The sequence below is a fragment of the Euprymna scolopes genome, chromosome 1 (assembly GCF_053919585.1).
Source record: "Euprymna scolopes isolate OS-2025 chromosome 1, ASM5391958v1, whole genome shotgun sequence".
Classification (NCBI taxonomy): Eukaryota; Metazoa; Mollusca; class Cephalopoda; order Sepiida; family Sepiolidae; genus Euprymna; species Euprymna scolopes.
In genome coordinates, this window is record NC_136482.1 from 2129888 (window position 1) to 2151032 (window position 21145).

At 35.6% G+C, this 21145-nt stretch overlaps 1 protein-coding gene across 1 annotated transcript in view; it reads left to right on the forward strand.

The window, feature by feature from the left end:
- Positions 1 to 21145, forward strand: part of LOC145244699 (dynein axonemal heavy chain 3-like) — a 382877-nt gene that overhangs the window by 344616 nt on the left and 17116 nt on the right. The window contains exons 73-78 of the mRNA XM_080107154.1: positions 280 to 486; positions 5054 to 5191; positions 5302 to 5562; positions 10213 to 10305; positions 13823 to 13921; positions 18096 to 18278. Coding sequence (XP_079963280.1) covers positions 280 to 486; positions 5054 to 5191; positions 5302 to 5562; positions 10213 to 10305; positions 13823 to 13921; positions 18096 to 18278 — 981 coding nt within the window. The remainder of the gene's footprint in view (positions 1 to 279; positions 487 to 5053; positions 5192 to 5301; positions 5563 to 10212; positions 10306 to 13822; positions 13922 to 18095; positions 18279 to 21145) is intronic.

Consider the following 21145-nt stretch of genomic DNA (forward strand, 5'->3'; position numbering starts at 1 on the left):
AAAACCTTTACAAGAAAGTTCCCAGACACATAAAGTACATTTGTGTGAAACTTAAAAAAAAACAAAAAACATCTCAGCCGTTTCGGAGTCCATAGTTCACGAAGTCACCCACACTCACACAGACAATGTGACTTTCATACAATTATAGAAATGTTGGTTCTTTCATTAATACTGTTAAACATCAAAACAAAACATCAAAATAATCGGAAACTTAAATAAAATCACCAAAATCTTTGTTTAATGAAACTTGTTTTTATATTCTTTAATATTTCCTTACAGATAATCACAGATTCTTGCGGTGCCAAAACAAGTTTCCGACTTTGGCTGACTAGTTATCCGTCTTCAGTTTTTCCGGTTTCCATCTTACAAAATGGTATAAAGATGACGAATGAACCGCCAAAAGGTCTGCGAGCAAATCTTCTGCATTCCTATCTCAGCGATCCGATATCAGACGTGCACTTCTTTGGTTCCTGCAACAAACCCAAGGTATCCGTTTTTTGTTTTTTGGAGATCTCCATCTACGTACATACATTGTCATCAGTCGCGGATGAAAACAGGTGATTCTGTAAAACTTCATCTTCCACTTTTGAACGGTTAGCCATAGATGAACATAAAAAGATGAAGAACACTTCAACATTTTTTGCTTTAATTTGGAAACTATTCGTCCAGTTTTGCACACCATAATTTCACTATTTCTTTTATGAATAATCTGCAATATCGAGTATCTCCTTATAATTTTTATTTTTATATAATCCAAGCACACACACACACACACACACACACACACACACACACACACACACACACACACACACACATTTCAGCTTTTGTGTTAAAATCAAAGCATAGTATCTGTTTTCTCTATGGTCGGGGAAAGACTAATACACACTAAGGCAATTTTGAGCATCTAGATTTTTCCTGTATTAAAAATGACCTTGTGTCAAACCCTAAGAGAGTGACTAATAAATAGGGACTTCCGTTGAAACACCGACGATTCTGGGACATTTGTTCGAAAGATGATACAATATTGCTTCCAATACTTTATTCATTTACTCATTTCTTATGAAATAGGATGATTAATTTTGGCATCGGTTGTCCCGATATCATGCTAGTTAGAATTCTTTTTAGAAAAAATACCGGATAGAGGGAACCTGTGAAGGTTGCCAACATCCTAAGTGAAAGTTTTGTGAATTTTGCACACCCAGCTTATCAGTTTGTGTCGTTATGTAAAGAAGCAGTGCGCTCTCATTGTAACAGAGCGTCGACGAACGAAATCAGCAGCAGTCGTCGGATAGCTGACTAGCGAAGAGCCGTCTTATTACATATGCAAATTAAGCATGTTTACCTGCGTTGACGTCACGGGACGAAGAAGGAGAGAAAAAGAAAAAAAATGATCGAGCAAACGAAGCGATCGAACGTGTTTTGACTCTTGGAGGGCGAGGGAGAAAATGCGTCTCGTGGTCGAAAGAGCGTCCTAAAAACATGTTCGACGCATAAGTGATATTTTGAAACGTAGTGAAGTGCGTTGTCGGAAATTACTGGAATAAATGCTTTTTGTATTCACCTAGTAAAAATGACGAATCGTATTTTTATTTCATTTCTTGTTTGTTTGTTCCTGCGACGGTACGAGGAAAACGCGTGGGTTTGAGTGGTTGAAATGTAACGGCACGGTTCAAGTGTAACAGTCAAGTTACATATAACCACTACGCTACCATATATCAAATGAATTAATTCAAATTATTAATTAGATAATTTTTTTAAATTTCTATATAAAAGAAACTTTGTGTATGTGAGTTCGTTCCCTATGGGCACGAAAACGGCTAGGTCAGTTTTTCTGAAATTTCATACGAAGTTTCATTATGTATCTGGCAGTGTTCTTAAATAGGTTTTGTATCACAATGTCTTTGATAAGTATTGATAGTAGATAATCGAAAAATCCGATGAAAAAGCGTTCGAACTTAATGTTTTTTTGTTTAATTGTAAAGTATGATAGCTTACTTTTGCATTTTAAACTATAATTCAAAATTTGAAAAAATTATAAAATCAACAGCAGATTCTCTACAGTGCAATATAGACTACAGAGTCTTTTGAACTAAGTCACTGCGAGGAGGTATGTGAAACTTCCTCCCGGTGCATCAGGGTGGTTCCCCAACTAGAGCATGTAATCGATTGTGAAACATTCGCGGCTCATTATTCAGTGCCGGGCCAGATCACCCTGCTAATATTATATAAAAAGAACGTTGTGTGTGGGCATTTCAGTTCGTTCCCTATAGACTCGGAAACGGCTAGGCCGATTTTGACAAAACTTCACAGAATTATACTTTATGTATCTGGCCGTGTTTGTGGGTAGCTTTTGTATCAGAATGTATTCGATAAGTATCCATAATCGAAAAAATCCGATGAAAGAAGGAACAGTCGATTTTGACTAATGTTAACGCCTTATACAGCCTAACACCACAAGGGCATTGTGATTTTTTTTACCACACAAGTATAAAGGCCCGGCATATAAAATGTAAGTTCATTGATATGACAGGGGCGCGTTCGAAGTGAATGTTTCAGTTTAAAACACAATTGCACTATGATACTTGATTTTTTCATTTTAAATTTAAATTCAATCTATTATCGCCACACAAGCAGAAAGACCATGCATATAAAATCAACAGTAGATTTTTTGATATGACAGGGGCCCGTTGGAAATGAATGTTTCTGTATAGAGCACAATTGAACTATGATACTTGACTTTTGCATTTTAAATCTTCAAGCTATTATATATAAAAATAATTTCATAAAATCAACATAGGTTCTCTACATAATGTAAACTACAATTATGAACTATGCCACTGTGAGGAGGAATATGAAGCTTCTTACCGGTGGGATGCGCCGAGATCAGTCCTCAACTAGGTCTGGCAATCAATCAATTGTTTTATCCTTGTTTTATCGTTATTTCCATGGCAGGTGCTCGTCTGAACTCCAATCTCTGGTCCCCCCTCGCCAATCTTTCACGAAAAACACCCGTCTAGCTGAATCCACTGTGAAAAATTCCCCCCACTCTATATCTGTGCCTAAATCAAAACGCGGATTCCATGAACAAAGCTTCTTTCTTAGAACTGCACGCCTGTGGAACTCTGTTCCGTCTGCCTGCTTTCCACCGGACTACAACTTGGATGTCTTCAAGTTCAATGTTAACAAATTCCTAATGAACCGCCCCCTTAAACACTTCATCAAATCTCCACACTAACGTAATGTACTCGCAATAACCCTTATCCCTGAGTGGCTTCCGGGCCTTGATAAGTGGTGATCACTGTGTAAAAAAAAAAAAAAAATTTAAATTGGTAATTTTATCGATTTCGATGACAATGAAATACAGGAGTGTGAAACATTCGTTGATCATCATTCACCACCGAGCAACGTCGGGTCTCCCCTGTTAGTATTTAATATATGTATATCATTAAATCTCTCTCTGCTATTATATAAAATCACTTTGTGTGTGTGTGTGTGTGTGTGTGTGTGTGTGCTAGTGAGTTCCTCATAAGTTCTGAAACGGCTGAGCCTATCTTTTGCAAATTTCACACAAAGGTAATTTATATGTCTGGCAGTGTTCTTAGATATGTTTTGTACAGAAATTAACCCGATTAATATCAAAAATCGAAAAACTCCGATCGTAAAAGTAGTTTTTCTCTCTTATAAGTAAAAAAGAATAATTTTACAGGGGAATATGTTACATTACACCGGCAAGGGAGATAATACAATTTCAGCAAATTATTTCTTAAAAAACACGTTTATTATGAGTTGGAGATATAAAATTACTGGTAGAGCATTTAACTGCAGATCGAATGTTCAAGCTCGGGTGTACCTTAGTTTATTTAATTTTTTCTTATTAATAAATTCAATCTATCTATCTATAAAAAATGAAGCTGTCAGTGTGTGTGTCTATCTGTGTGTGTACATTTCCCTACCAAATTACTCTGTCAATTTTCAGTCTACAGACTCGAGATGTGACATAAGGGATATTGAGATTTGATAAAATCTTTTTAATCGGTTTTCAGCCAGAAATTTGACTGTGAAGGGGTCAAAGTTCAACGATTTAACCTTTGAAAACTATACCAAACTCCTCCGCCAATTTTGGGCCCAAACACTTGAAACTTTTAACTTTATTTCAGCTCCAAAAAATAAATGTTAAAAGCTCAAAGTTAAAAAAGATTTACCTTTCAGCCAATTTTTTTTTTAAACATTTGAAATTTTACATAAAGTGTATTTAAACATAGGGCAAGCTATTTAATCGGTTGTTGGCCGAAAACTTAGCTACTAAGGGGTCAAAGTTAAAAAAATTTTAACTTTGAGATCTCTAGCAAATCATTCAACAAATTTTGGGTCTAAACATTTGAAATTTTACATAAAGGGTATTAAGACATGCAGCAAGGTTTTTAATCAGTTTTTGGGCGAAAACGTGGCTGCCAAGAGGTCAAAGTTGAAAGAGTTGACCTTTAAAGACTCTTCCAAACTCCTCCGCCTAAACACTTGAAATTTTAGATGTATGTTACCTGGATATGAGTCAAACGTTTTAATATACGTATACATACATATGCACATAAAGTTATGAACAGTACATAGGGCCCTAGCAAAGCCAGGCTGAACTGCTAGTGGACGATAAAAGAAAAAAATTGTCGCAAATCATTCTTTCGTTTGCATATTTTAAAACTAAACATTAATCAAAAGTGACTTTTCCAGGGCATTCATCATCAAGCCCAAATTTTAGCTGACATGATATTGTAAACAAACACAGACGGAATTTGATGAACGATATTATTATTATTATTATTATTATTATTATTATTATTATTATTATTATTATTATTATTTTATTTATTTATTTATTTATTTTGCGAATTATTCCACCAGACAAATCATTCCTCATAATATATAGTAATCGATAGAGGATTGATTCTATAATAATGCATGAATTAAAACACCATGTTTAAGCATATTGTACAACCGGGTAACGCCAGACTGCCAGCTAGTATCTATATAAATATAGACGTTTATTTCACTTCAGGTCTTTAAAAAATTACTTTTTGGCCTGTGTTTCTTCCACGCATTGGTGCAAGAGCGGAGGAAATTCGGGGCGCTTGGATGGAATATTCCATATGAATTCAACGAATCGGACCTTCGGGTTTCCATACAACAATTAGAGGTCAGTGCGAACTGGTTCTTTTTTCTTACGTAAAAATTTCCGTTTTCCTTTTTAGGAATAATTAACGTTTTTGTTATCTTTTATTGGCAAACAATCTGTTTTTATTGTAGATGTTTGTTAACGATTATGACGAGCCGCCATTAAAGGCCCTCGTCTACTTGACGGGTGAATGCAATTATGGCGGACGAGTTACAGACGAAGCCGATCGTCGACTCATCCGAAGTCTTCTCAAGATTTTTTATTGCCAAGAGATAATCAAAGATAATGACTACAAGTTTTCCAAAAGTGGCCTCTACTTTGCCCCACCCGACGGGCCATACGAACATTACATCGATTACATACGCACCCTTCCATACATACCACATCCCGAGGTAAGTGAATCGGCATTTGCGTTATCATTTTTGAACACCTTTTTAATCTCAAATTTTTTTAAACTCCACTTCAAATTAAAAAAAAATATCAACTGTCGAGTTACAGTAAAATAAAGTTCTAAGATTTTCACTGGCGATCTTTAATGAAAACACACAGCAAATCTCTTGCTACAATAGTGTTTCTTTTATTGCATTTTAACCCCAAACAAGGCACAGTGCCACTTTAATGTAGGGGCTGCTATCTGGGACATAATTTGTAGGGGTACTATGTAGAGAGTTGAGCAACTAGATATCTGTTTCCTTTACACTTGAACTTCTGTATGTCAGTACAGCCAGGGAAGTAGAAACCCGGGAGAGAATTCTAAAGTCTAGCAGTCCTAGGGAAGAAATTATTAGAGTAAAAAGCTTTATTATATCTAGAGATTTCTACTGTGTAGGGGTGAGATTTTGCTGCTTGTCAAGGTTGTTGGAGGCATTTACATCGAAGGGGGCACAAGGGTTTGTAGTTCGTCGGAGCATCTACCAATAAAATACTTGTAAAACAGACAAAGGGATGCAACATTTCGTCGATGGGATTGTCTCTAAGATGGGTATATTTATTGACGACACCACGCTGTATAACAGACATGAGGGGAAAATGAATGAACACATATCCAATGCAATGGCAGAAACCCTAGAGAAAGACTTCTAGTCTGTAGTGAAATGAAGACACAAATGGATAGTAACATTCTATTGTGCTAAGACTAAGCTTCTTTCCTTTAATAATTACAATAGTGTTATGGTGCGATATTGATCTGCTCTATTTCGTGACTATACGGACTCTTCTTGTCACTATTACAGAAGAGCTTGGCTCAGAAATACCCTAAGATTGGCTCCAGGGAGAATTGCTAACTAACTGCTCCAGTTGACCTTTGATAGGAATAAAAAAGAAGAGTACAATATAAAGTTAACTGGAAACAAAAAATCAAGACAGTTTTCATCGCAACGGGGAAAAATCGAATGAACGCTGTAAATCTAGGTTCAAACCAAAAACGATGGTACCTACTACTTCCCCTCCTTGGCAACGCTGGGTAGCCTTCTTAGTAGGAAATCACTATATATATATATATATATATATATATATATATATATATATATATATATATCGCTTATGTTTATTTTACATTTTAAACAGTATTCTATGTATACACATATCAGCATAGCGTGACTTTACTAGGGCTTGAACCTTAAACCATAACTTTTATGGTTGAGTTCGTATACATTTATGGTTTGGGCACCTGCTGATATTATTTGCTATTTTTATCGATTTTAAAGTTGTCGATTTTTCTGTTGTTGATTTTTAGCGATAATGAAATATTCGATATTAACGTCTCCTTACCGTAGACTTTGTAATATATATCATTAAGACCGGTGAACTGAAATATGACGTCATCGCTGAGGTGCTAGCAGGCAAGATCTGTCAGGCTGTTGATAATAAATCAAAAAATGTTACAAAAAGTGTTAGAAAAAAATAAAAATTTCATTTTAAACGAGAAAAATAATACAACATATGAAAAATTTTTTCGATTAGAATTGGAAAAAATATTTTATAGGAGGGGGGGGTAATATGATGGGGATAAAAGATTGAATGGTCAGAAAAAATGTGAAAAAATTATACAAAACAATAGATAAAAAATGAATACATTTTCGAAAAGACATGTGCACCCTGAAAAATACTTACAATATTAACAAAAAACTCAAGCTAAAATAAAAATATAATCTTAAATTACAAAAATTAAATTTAGAAAAATGATTTTATATTTACAAAACTCTACTTAAAACAAATTAAATGAAAAGGTCAGCTAGCACAGGCTATGGGTCAGTGTCTCAAGGTTTGTGTGGTGATTTCCCAAATAAAAAAATGAATAAATACAAAATATACGAGAAATTCTTTACTTAAAAAAACAACGAATCTCTCTCTCTTTCTCCACACACGCACACACGCACACACATATATATATATATATGACTACTTCATTTAATCACATAAATTAATATACGAAAGTATAAATTTATGTGTAAACTTTAAGTATTTACTTCAATAGTGCTCAATACATAGGTAGAGCTAGGTAGTAAGTTATAAAATATATATGGCAAATAAGTTATACAGAATATTCCGCGTTTCATCCATGCTAGGATTCATGAAACGCGGAATATTCTGTGTAGCTTAATTGCCATGTATATATGTATATATATATATATATCCTGGACGTTTAAATAAAGCATCTTTGTGCCAACAAATAAAAGTCCTATTTTATTCACAAAATATCAACAACGAGATGATTTCCTTTATTTTTTACCTGGGTTCCCGGTGTTGCTCAGGTGTTTAGAGGTGTGTGTTGAGCAAAAAAAAAAAAAAAAGTGGTAGTAGGCAGGCAGGCTCGAACCCGTACTGCGAAAGAGAAAAAGAATGTGAAAAAAAAAATGATATGTTTGCTGTTGCGCCCATCGCCAAACCAGAAGTGAATAGGTTTAAATTAAGGCTAGTCAATCGAAAAGAGAGGATGACTTTCGAAAATATCAGCGAAAAAAGCGACCTCTTCTTGTAGAAAGTGAAAAATTGAGGATGAATGGATTTAATGTTTTTAGCCAATTCTTCGATATTTGTCATCTGAAGGATCGAACTTACAAATGATACCAATCTCGTCCAAATCCATCGCCTCTGTCAAAAGTGTTTTTTTTTTTCAATTTTCACCCCAAACAAGGCACAGTGCCACTTTGAAGCAGGGGGCTACTATCAGGGACTTAATTAGCGGGGTCATTATGAAGGGAGATGTGTAGAAAGATGTTTGTTAACATTACACTTGAACTTCTGCATATCAGTGCAGTTGGGAAAGCAGAATCCCGGAAGGGAGTTCCAAAGACCCGCAGTTCTGGGTAAGAAACTATTGGAGTAAAAGGCTTTCTTGCACCTAGGGATCTCTACTGTAAAGGGATGAGACTTAGTAGCTTGTCGGGTTTGTCGGAAGTAGTTACGTCGGGGAGGTACAAGTGTTTGCAGTTCGTCAGAGCATTCACCATTAAAATACTTGTAGAACAGGCAGAGGAATGCAACATCTCGTCGATGGGACAGAGGCTGAAGCCTAGATGACAGTTCAGGACCTATCAGGTTGGCGACTCTCTTTTGAACCCTGTCCAGGAGCGAGAGACAAGCAGCAGATGCACCAGCCCAGATGTGACAACAGTACTCCATACATGGGCGAATGGTGGCCTTATAGAGGTATAGGATACTGTCAGGCGTAAGTAGTTTTCTAGCACGGTAGAGGGAGCCAACCTTCCTTGCAGCAGCCTTGGCAATGCTCTCAATGTATCTATTCCAGTTCATATTCCCTGTAAACGTTAGGCCAAGGAGTTTAAAAGAAGTACTTTCAGGCAATGTGTTCTTGGCCATTGCTATTGGTGGTAGAGAAGGTTTCTTGTAGTTATTGAAGGAAACAAGCTTAGTCTTTGCAGCATTGAATGTGACCATCCATTTTTGTCCCCATTCCACTACGGATTGGAGGTCATCCTCTAGTGTTTCTGCTATTTCCTTAGATATGTGATTATTTGTTTTCCCCTCATGCCTGTTATAGAGAGTGGTGTCATCAGCAAATATACCCATCTCCTAAACAATTTTATCAGGGAGGTCATTTATGAATATCAGGAATAATAGAGATCCAAGGATAGACCCCTGAGGCACTCCCGTATTTATGTCATATTGTTTAGATATACGACCGTCGAGGAAAACTTTGATTTTTCTATTACTTAAGAAGGATTTAATTACATTATGAATTCTTCCAGTGATTCCATATGATCTAATTTTCCTTAGAAGACCAATGTGCCATACCTTGTCAAAAGCCTTAGATATATCAAGGGCTACTGCTCTACCCTCCCCTGTTTTGTCCAATGAACGGTATATACATTCAGAAACTACAGTTAAGATATCTGCTGTTGAACGGGCTTGCCTGAATCCATATTGTTTGTCAGTCAGGAGTTTAGCAGCTGTTAGGTACTGGACTAGGGCTTGATTAACTAAGGACTCAAATATTTTGGCGAAAAGCGGGAGGAGGCTAATGGGGTGATAATTTAGTGGGTCAGTTCTTTCACGAGAATTCTTGAAGACTGGTACCACAGAGGCGGTTTTCCAGCAGTCGGGCGAGACATACATACATACATACATTTAATCAGACAGGTGAGACTTATATTATAGAAGTTTATCAGTTATTAAGTTTAAGCTTCCTCTTCTTTGTCCATAAAGATTAAATTTGTATACATAATTATTCTTTCTTTACTTTACTATTATTATCAGTTATTATCAAAAGTAAGTTTTTCACTAATTTTTGCTCACAAAAACAGAAAAGAGGTTGGATCTCGGTTTACAGTACAGAATCTATCAGATTAGAGATTCTTTTTATGGTCCAGTAGAGAAATATGAGTAGTTGATACGCCAGTTTATATGTAGCAACAATACTCCATGCATGGGTGAATCGTGGCTTGTGTTATGTCTGTTTCATTGCTGACAAATATGGTATTTAACAATGATATGTTTAATACTGAATGTTTTGCCTTTTGCTTTGTATTGTTTTACAACAGATTTGTCAAGTCATATAATCATTATTTTTTTATTGCAAGGTTTTTGGCCTTCATGAAAACGCCGACATCTCGAAAGATCAAAGAGAAACTCGACAATTACTTGAAGGAATTTTAATGACTCTTCCGCGACAGGTAAATCCGATCCATTGATTTATTGGTAAAGCTATTCTTGCTTTTTATGTTTGCAGCATTTCCATTATAATACGATGGACTTCTTCAGAAATCTACATAATATAAAAATAAATATCGTTAACTAGCTGATCCTTCTCAGCTTTGCCCAGGATTATATTTATTTTACGTGATTTTTCTTCTTGTTTTATTATTATTTCGTTGGTGTTGGTGTTCTTCTTGTTCTTTTTCTTTTGCGTTGATTTTCTGAATTTTTAGTTACGTGCAAGCGACTCGATAAGTCACTCCGTCGGTCAGTCGGTCGGTCGGTTGGTCGGTCGGTCGGTTGGTCTGTCGATCGGTCTGTCTGTAACACTTTTTGCTTGGCCTTTTTGGTTCAGATCAAAGGTCTGTTGTTAATAGATGCTGTTCTTAGCTTTTTAAGCTTTTCTTGGTCTTTTGGCCAAGATCCGTCTTACCACCATAAACATGGCATACGCGGTACTGGGTCCTACAGAGCCCATTCAGCTAGGTTAGACAAATAAAAAGTAAAGAGACTCTTGACTGGTGGTACAAATGAGATCCTGTCCCCCGATTGTTTGTTTTTTGGCACTAGAGAACCTTCCGAGACTACCCTACCACTACCCCCCCACTATCTTTTTGTTTTATCACCCCCTGGTCAACCGCTACTCGAAGGTCACCGCCTACCCCCCCCCATCTTCCCCTTTTTTGTTTTTGACAATTATTTATTTTTCCTCCCTACACCCGATAAGAATTTTTCCCAATCCCCACTAGGGATCACCCGCTTGTTTTCAGTGCCCCGGAAAATAGTAGGTGATCTAACTTTCTAGATCAGCTCAGGGAGGGACCTTACTAACAATACACTAGGACATTTTATTTTTTCTAGATTCCCCACTCCTCAATGCGAACTGTTTCTCTTCCAAATTCAAGAACTTTTTATTTTCCAATGAATTGAACTTTTTTCACACACACACACACACACACACACACACACACACACACAGAGAGAGAGAGAGAGAGAGAGAGAGAGAGAGAGAGAGAGAGAGAGAGAGAGAGAGAGAAATTGTATATATATCCTTTCTTGCCAAAACGCTGGGGCTTCTATTAGTTAGTTTAGAGTCCACAGAGTGAATGAGGTATTGTGGTAAATATTGCCAGTCAAGAGTAAAGTCGCCAAAGACTCCATTTTTACTTTAGTAACAAAGACCTTGCAACACTCCCCCTCCCAGATCTTATAGGGCCTTGTGCCTAAATTTGTTTTGTAAATTGGAATTTTACTTTTAATTTATTTTGATTTTACATTGAATTATCTTCATTGTAATTTTCATTTTCACGAAATAAATTATATATGAAGATCAAAGTGTAGTATCTGTTCCAGCAGATACTGCAAGCAAAGACCATATGTGGGAGAAACCCCACATATAAGACCTTGGTCAATGTAGGGGCAACCCTTCATACCAATTGTCACTATCCAGCTCCCCTACTCCTCGGGGAGTTGGTCCCCATTTCCTCTTCACTCCTCACATTAAAATCGGCCTTGTGCCTAATTTTCTCGGTGGGGGAGCAAATAAATACCCTATTCTGGGCCTTTTGGCAAAAACCAAAGTGTAGTATCTGTTCTTACTACATGCTGTACTTATGTTTGTAACTTTGTGATATAAAGTGGGGGATCACTTTTCTGTATTAATTTAATGTAAAATGATCACCCACTTTACAACCAGTCAGTCTCAAAGCCATTCAAGTCATTCTCCAGATCATTCAAGTTGTTTTTGAAGGATTCCAGTTATTTTTAAAGCATTCAAGTCATTCTTAAGGTAATTCAATTCATCCTTAAGTTCATTAAAGTCATTCTAAGTCATTTATTTTTGGTCATTTTAGTTTATCTTTAATGTCAATCCTACATTCACGCATTCATTCATTACACGATAGCACGCAACTAATGGCTCTAGGCCTTGTTTTTAGATGAGCTTTGATAAATCATATTACTAGGATTCTTCGGATAACTTCTCACCTTCAATGTCATTTTCACAACGTTTCTGTTAATGTAATCACACAAGAACCAACAACGTAACAGACAAAGTATTAAGTAAATTCCGTTCTAAATTCCATTCTAAATTCCGTTCTGTAGTTTAAATGTTAAAGATACTAAGAATGCAATTGCGAATTACGTAAAACGGCTGATAGAACGAAAGAATGTTTGAATTGAATAAAGAGTTCTTTCGAAATTCTGTACAAGTGCCTGAGTTTGACAGAAAGATTCCCAAGTTCGACAAGATACACCTGAAAAGGTCGGAGGTTATATCGACCGAAACGTTATGTAAAAATTTCACTCAAAATGAGAACAGTTGTTTGAAGAATCCAAATAATTCGTGTGCCAGAATCATCGAAAACTCGTATCCACATGAGCGTATCATTGCACGAGATAAAACAAAGACTGTTGGACATTAATAACTGAAATTTGGTGGACAAGTCAGACATAGACTAAAGTTCATTTGTATCAAATATGGTTGGATTGCAGAAAAAATTGTAAACTTTATTAACGATGATTCTATTGGTGGTTTATTCTTTTCCCCACAACTCCAAATGCAGCGTTACCATAGATGAATCTATAACGTTACACACGTTTACAAATGCGTTAACGTGTAGACACTTGCGACCCAACACGTTGTAGTAGAATATGTTGCAAAGAACATAGGACAAGTAATAACTCAACTTCTTTTTTTTACAATAAACATTTATTTCCTGAATAAAATTTGATCGTGCTCCTCTCTGATCTCTGTCCCTTCAAACATACTCTCGAACGTGCTCCTTTTTATAGTCTTTTTCTTTTTCCACACGGCTCGGTATTTGAGTATAGCCGCCATACGTGCTCTGTTACACAAAGTCACCAGAGTCTAAGCTATTGTTTAGATGATTTGTTCTCTGTTGGGCGAAGTGTATGGTACTATGTTCTGTATTTTGTGCAGTTCTAGGAGGCCCGCTTTCTCGGGTTTTGGATTCTCATACTTTGAGAAGGAGTTGGTTTATTGCTATCCACTAGAGGTGCCGTCGTCGGAAATACCATAGGGCTGTCCAGGCATTTTTTGCAGACAAGAATCCGTGTACTCTAAGGCACTTGCTTTTTAAATCCCACTTTCCCGAGATTGTGTCTTCATGTCCAAATAATTCTAGCAGCATTCTGATTTATAAATAATTAAAAATGATGGAAGTTGACGGTCGTTTAGTGGTTAACGATACAGATTGACGACCTGGATGTTCCAAGTTCGAAATCAAATTCGTTCCATATAAATCGCTTTCACTTAGGATGTTTGCAACTGTCACGTGGTCTCTCTCGTAATCCCCGATGTCTTTCTATAAGTAATTGTAACTAGAAAAGTATCAAGGAAACCAATGCCAACAATATAATCTTTGGATTAATACGATATGATGATGATGATGATGATGATGGTGATGATGATTATAAGTAAACGCACATTTATCTGAATTTTGTTTAATATTTTGATTAAAAAATTTTTTTCAGACATTAGGGGCCGGCAAATCTTCACACGAAATCATCGAAGACTTGGCAAGTGATATTCTATCAAAAATACCCGCAGTCTTCAATATTGAAGACGTTCAGGTAAAAGGACGAGTTTATGCCGTTTTATATAGAACAATGCATCCACACACACACACACACACACACACACACACACACACACACACACACACACACACACACACACACATCAATAACATTAGACTATACTACACCCTTTCCTTATCCCTCTCTTCCTGACAGACAACTTAGTTAAAATAAATACATAAATAAAATGAAACAAATAAATCCAAATAAAATAAAATAAATTATTTTCATAAAAACAACTGAATATCCGACACAGAATCGTTCGGTTGTTACACCATTTGCCACAAAAAAATGCTCGACAAATTGAGAGAATGAGCAGAAAAATCAGAATAAAGGAGAACTGTGTGGTATTCAACCAGACATGCCTTGAAAATGACCCCCACCCTAGAGAGAGAGAGAGAGAGAGAGAGAGAGAGAGAGAGAGAGAGAGAGAGAGAGAGAGAGAGAGAGAGAATAAACAGATTCAATATTTTTACTTTCTAGCAAAGAGGTTCATTTCAACAGGTCTGCATAGCTCTTCTATTTAAAGAAGAAGAAGAAGAAAAAAAAAATGAAAACGAAAAAATATGAAATATTTTTGGATTCGTCACCCTCCCCCCAATAACAAGAAAACAAAAATGTAAACTTTTCAGTCTAAGGGAGATAACTTGGAATGCGTTCTTTTAGTGTAATCTATCTTTTCTTCTTATTTCATGAGTGTCAGTGTAAAACTATTGCTTTCGTGTAGAACACAGTCAGTATTAATATAAAACCAGCCAAATAAAAATGCTAAAAATGCAATTTTGTACATAAATAAAACAGTAAAATATTTACTGACGACATCTTGTTATCTCCCTTACATTGAAAATTGTATGAGTTAATTCCCTTGTTATTGTTTTTTTTTTCTGAAAAAGTGTTATTAATTAAAATGGGCAATTCTCTCATTAATTTTATAATATTTCATAGACGTTATAGCAACCTCTCTATACCCGTATTATATATCCGTTTAAACTCCAAACGAAAATTGTCTGTTCCGCCTGCATAACCATTTTTTAACTCTCCAAATAGTTGTCATACTCGCCGATGGGCGTTTTTGCAATCGTTTTGTGCTAAGGGAGATAACTCTATTTTACTAAGAATCGTTCAGTTTTTCAAAAATGTGGGATGCTAAATTGTTTTTTCGACTACATTTTTACGGTATTGTAATTGCTATTAAACAAACAATTTAGCTACTGTATTTAATCTGAGAAAGTTTTATAATATTAATAACAAAATGAAATTCCACGATATGGTATTTAAAAAAAAAGAAGCCTTTTTTTTTTTTTTAACTACTTTGACTTCATTAAAAAACAAAACAAAACAAAACAGATAACACACACCCTGTCAGAAACTTCGTGAAAATATTGAATAATCCCACCCGCTATCTTTCAAAGCTTATAACTCCTCGAAAAATGTAATTCAAGCCCTAATTTTTTTTCAATTAAAGGAGCAAGGACCAAGGTTTCATTAAAAAAAAAAAAAAAAAAAATAACGTGTTTTTTTTTTTTTTTTTTTTTAAAGGTTTTAAACTTCGGACTTTACAGGTAAATTTCTAAAAAACACTACTTTTTTTGTTTTAAATTTGAATATATTATTTATTGATCTTTTATCTTAAATTTGTGATATATAAAACTTTGGTACATAAATTATTTACTTTTTAATAGACATTTGAAAATGGGGGGGGGGGCGTGAATTAAAAAAAAACGTTTGTCTAAAATATTATATTCGGTTTATTGGAAAGAGCATAAAATTTCACATTGACCCTGAAAATATCGTAAAAATTGAATCAATAGAAAAATTTTGATAGATTTTTAAAGTTTAAAAATTGAAAAATACTGAACTTGTAACATTCAATTAATTTCATTACTATTTTTTTTTAAATAGTTCTATTACTTTTTATACAACTTTAATAGTTTATTTTGGAAGTATAATCCATAAAGAAAATAAATAACCTACCTTTAAAGGAGAAATTACGAGTTTTTTATATTTTATTTGCAGTTTCGTGTTAGGGGTGTCAAAAATTCCTACAAAAATTCTGATACACCTACACACACACGGATATATAATTATACTTTTTATTTGTTTTACATGATCATTAATATGTCGCTACACATTCATGAACATGTTTTGGACAGTCAGTAACTAGAGACCTCTTAAGGCGATATTACTTATACAAAAGTTCAGTCAGTAATCTTAATATTAATACTTATGTAAAAAAAAAAAAAAAAATCAAAAGTATATATTGCCCTACTTCGCAATTAACTTTGTATTAACTTTATTAAAACTTCATTCGTTTACCTCTGAAAAATATTAACCTGCAACTATAAAAACAACTATAGATTTGAAGCTCTCAAAATTCAAATTAGCATTGTTTGCAAGTAATCGATAAGTAAGGATAACCTACTTCATAAAAATTCAGCTGTAAGTGGAGTAGTAGCGAAGGCTCAATCGTCAGTGCGGATTATTGAAAGATATTAAATTTCACTAATTAAATAAATTGCTTAAATAGAATTATTTTTATCTGTTTCTTTTGTCGAAAAGTTGATTTTATTTAACAATGTTCTTCATTTCGAATTGAAAACAAATTGCTTTTGTTTTTATAAGAAAAATAATAAATATTTCTTAAAATCAATTGTTGAAAAAATGTAAATTACTTCCCTTGATCTGACAAGTTGTTGTACAAGTTTCCATTGAACGTCGGGATTACCAATATGTGTCGAGTTTATCAGTTCACATTCCATTCTTCTTCTTAGCTGCTTCCTCAGATCTGAGGATCAATGGGAATTTTTCCCTGATGGCATACCCTCTAGTGACTGTGCAGACCGGTCCTCGCCATGCACACTTTGCGACACCCAAGGCATGGAAAATCCTGGGAAGATGAGCCCTGGAAAGATAATGCTTTCTCCTACGTTTGTCCTCTGCGGCTTTTCTTCTGTTTGTCTCAAAATCCGCAGCGCCTCGCTTTGACAAAGCCCTGTTATTGTTCTTGTTTTGGCCTTGCCCTCCTAACTATTCTCTGGAATGTCCTTCGCTAGTCGGTTTTTCCACATCTCTGGTGAATAGAGCATCATTGGATATAACGCTTCCAATTTGAAGCGCTCAACTGCGCTCAGTACAGTTCCATCGATGATGATGTTTGAGGATGGTAGGTCACGTGCGGAGGCTTCTGGTACAGTACTTCTGTTTTCTTGAGGTTGATCGTTAAGGCAAATGTTTTAACTACATCAGCAAAACGGTTGACGACTGCATACAAAGCAAATTCATTGTGCGCCAGGAGAGCGTAATCATCTCCAGTAACAACTCCTTCTTGGTGCTGGTATGAGCCAGAAGTCTATAGAAGAGCTATGCGTTCATCAGATCACATTCCATTAAAGTACTTGTAAAACACACGAATGCAAATTGCGGCAACAAGAGTTTGGCCAATAGTGCAGAACCTATTAGTTTGGAGACTCTATTTCTGCAGTTTGTCTGAAAGGGAGAGACTTTAATGTGAGGCTTTTTTCTGCCAGTTTATTGTTTCACTTGCCGTGCTTTGTGAACTTAAGTTATTTCTAATAATTATTAAAATTATAAAGCTTACACTGTCAGGTTTTATGAAAATCGATAAGTCGATTGAAACTATATATTTTATTATTGTATGCTTATGAATAACAAAAAAGTACTAATTTATAAAATATAATGCCATCTTTTTATTCTTCGTTTGTTACAAGCGAACGGGGAAGTTGGAAACGACATAGGAATCATGGGAGTTGCCAAAGGTTTATATCACAAAATAACTTGTAAACTCTTGGTTTCAATCAGCGCTAGTTGATATAACATTTTTGGAAATCCACGCATCTACATGTAAACGCCATTCTGATATTTCACCGTTGCTGTCAATTTAACTACGCCCATATTTAGTAATGAAGTAACTTTGCAATAAATGACTAAATATTTTATTGCTTGGAGAGTTACGTGCCTGTGTCAATCAACGACGTGTAGCTTTTAGTTAGATGAGAATCGGTGTCAAATAGTCTTTTAATTTCTGAAAACGAGATCATCCTTCACGAGGTAGTCTTTTAACGCAAGTATAAAATAGCTAAGTAAGTCCCTGTTCGTGGTTTCTGTTAGTTTTTGTTGCTAATTATTTTTAATTTTCTCTTATCTGCAGACAAAATATCCCGTGAAGTACGTGGAATCGATGAACACTGTTTTAGTCCAAGAACTTTTCCGCTACAATAATCTCTTGTCTGTAATACACCGAAGTTTACAAGACATTCAAAAAGCTACACGTGGTTTGGTCGTCATGTCTGCTGAGTTGGAGGCCATGTTTGATAGTATGATTGTTGGCAAGGTTTGTGTTATTAAGAACATTATATACGAGTTAAAATATACCATCGATAATATCAAATAAGCGGTTGAATAACATTTGATATGTTTTGATCTCTGCTACGCGATTCATCAATGTACCACGACTTATACATTGTTATATATTATTTACTATTGTTAATCGAATATTTATAGAAATAAACGTGAAATATTAAAAATTCTACAAAATAATTACGAAATTCGATTCACCAGAATGCATTATGCTTTATTCGCAAATGAATCAATGATATTTGTCTTTTGAAAAAAGATGAATTACTTTGTAACTCTTTGAAATTTAGCAGAATTTAAACAGTTGAATAGAAAGTCATATTTTCATTTACAATTTATTTACAAGGATTTACAAATCTCTTATTTATTAGCATATTTATTATTTTATTTATTTTTTATTTATTATATTATTATTTTAATCATCTTAAATTATAATATTTTATTTATTTTTAATTATAATATTTTATTTATTTTTAATTATATTACTTGATTTTATTTATCATTTTATTTATTATTATCTTATTTATTTACAAAAAAGGATTTATAATTCTTAGCAAATCCTCATATAAAAATTTGGAAGTTATAAATTAAAAAATCCTAATAAAATTAAAATAAAGGCAATTCCATAATTCGTTTTGTAACAATTTAGTTCATTTAATAACTTGATAAACAAACAGTACTGTAATGCATTCATTAGACCTAGACATATGTAAGGTCTTTGACACGGTCTGACACAATGATCTTCTCATGAAAATGAAATCCTATGGTATTACTAGACGACTATTTAACATAATCAAAAGTACAGTTTGTCCTTGATTGTCGTACATCTGAACAACATAATATAAATGCTGGTGTGACACAAGGGTAAATCCTCGAACCTTTATTATTCCTGATATTCATGAACGACCTTCCTGCACTGGAAGAATTCATAATGTAATTAAATCCTTCTTAAGTAATAGAAAAATCAAAGTTGTCCTCGACGGTCGTACATCTAAACAATATGACATAAATGTGGGAGTACCTCAGGGGTATATCCTTGGACCTCTATTATTCCTGATATTCATAAATGACCTCACTGATAAAATTGTTTCGGAGATGGGTATATTTGCCGATGACACCACTCTCTACAACAGATATGAGGGGAAAACATGAACACATATCCAAGGAAATGGCAGAAACACTAGAGGATGACCTCCAATCCGTAGTGGAATGGGAACAAAAATGGTTGGTCACATTCAATGCTGCTAAGACTAAGCTTGTTTCCTTCAATAACTACAAGAAACCTTCTCTGCCACCAATAGCAATGGCCAAGAACATATTGCCTGAAAGTATTTCTTTTAAACTCCTTGGCCTAACGTTTACAGGGAATATGAACTGGAATAGATACATTGAGAGCATTGCCAAGGCTGCTGCAAGGAAGGTTGGCTCCCTCTACCGTGCTAGAAAACTACTTACGCCTGACAGTATCCTATACCTCTATAAGGCAACCATTCGCCCATGTATGGAGTACTGTTGTCACATCTGGGCTGGTGCATCTGCTGCTTGTCTCTCGCTCCTGGACAGGGTTCAAAAGAGAGTCGCCAACCTGATAGGTCCTGAACTGTCATCTAGGCTTCAGCCTCTGTCCCATCGACGAGATGTTGCATCCCTCTGCCTGTTCTATAAATACTTTAATGGTGAATGCTCTGACGAACTGCAAACACTTGTACCTCCCCGACGTAACTACCCCCGACAAACCCGACAAGCTACTAAGTCTCATCCCTTTACAGTAGAGATCCCTAGGTGCAAGAAAGCCTTTTACTCCAATAGTTTCTTCCCCAGAACTGCGGGTCTTTGGAACTCCCTTCCGGGATTCTGCTTTCCCAACTGCAATGATATGCAGAAGTTCAAGTGTAATGTTAACAAACATCTTTCTACTCATCTCCCTTCATAATGACCCCGCTAATTAAGTCCCTAATAGTAGCCCCCTGCTTCAAAGTGGCACTGTGCCTTGTTTGGGGTGAAAATTGAATTAAAAAAAAAAAGAGATAACTATATTTGCTGATGATACTACGCCCCATAAAAGACGCGAGTCAACACATATCGAAGGAAGTGGCTAAGACTCTAGAGGAAGACCTTCAGTCTGTAATGGAATGGGCCGAAACTGAATGGTAAACAATAAAACCGTTAAGACTAAGCTTATTTCTATAAATAATTACAAGAAATCTGCTCAACCATTGATTGCCATGACTAATTATATACTACTTGACAGTACTTTCTCCACACCCCTAAGCTTAACATTCACAAACAACATGAATTGGAAGTGGGGGAAGACGTGGCTGGTTACCTTTAATGCATCCAAAACCAAACTCCTATCCTTACATCATCAACGCTCTGATCCCCAGCTGGCATCAATTGTGATGGATGGCTCTCGTCTGGGTAAGGCCCCGTGTTTTGACAAGCTTCTGGGTTTGACCTTTACTCCTGATTTGAAATGGAACACGTACATCAAGTCTGTTGCCAGGGTCGCTGGAAAGATGGTGGGATCCTTCTACCACTCCAGAAGATATCTCACTACTGATGCAATTCTCTATCTATATAAACGCCAAGTACGTCCAAGGATGGAATACTGTTGCCATATCTGGGCAGGAGCTGCTAAAAACAGCCTATCCTGCCTTGACAGAGTACAAAATAGACTTTGTGGCTTAGTGGGGGATGCCCTTTTCTCTACCCTGCAACCTCTCTCCCACAGAAGAGACGTTGCGAGCCTATCCTTGTTTTATCGTTATTTCCATGGCAGGTGCTCGTCGGAACTCCAATCTCTGGTCCCCCCTCGCCAATATTTCACGAACAACACCCGTCTAG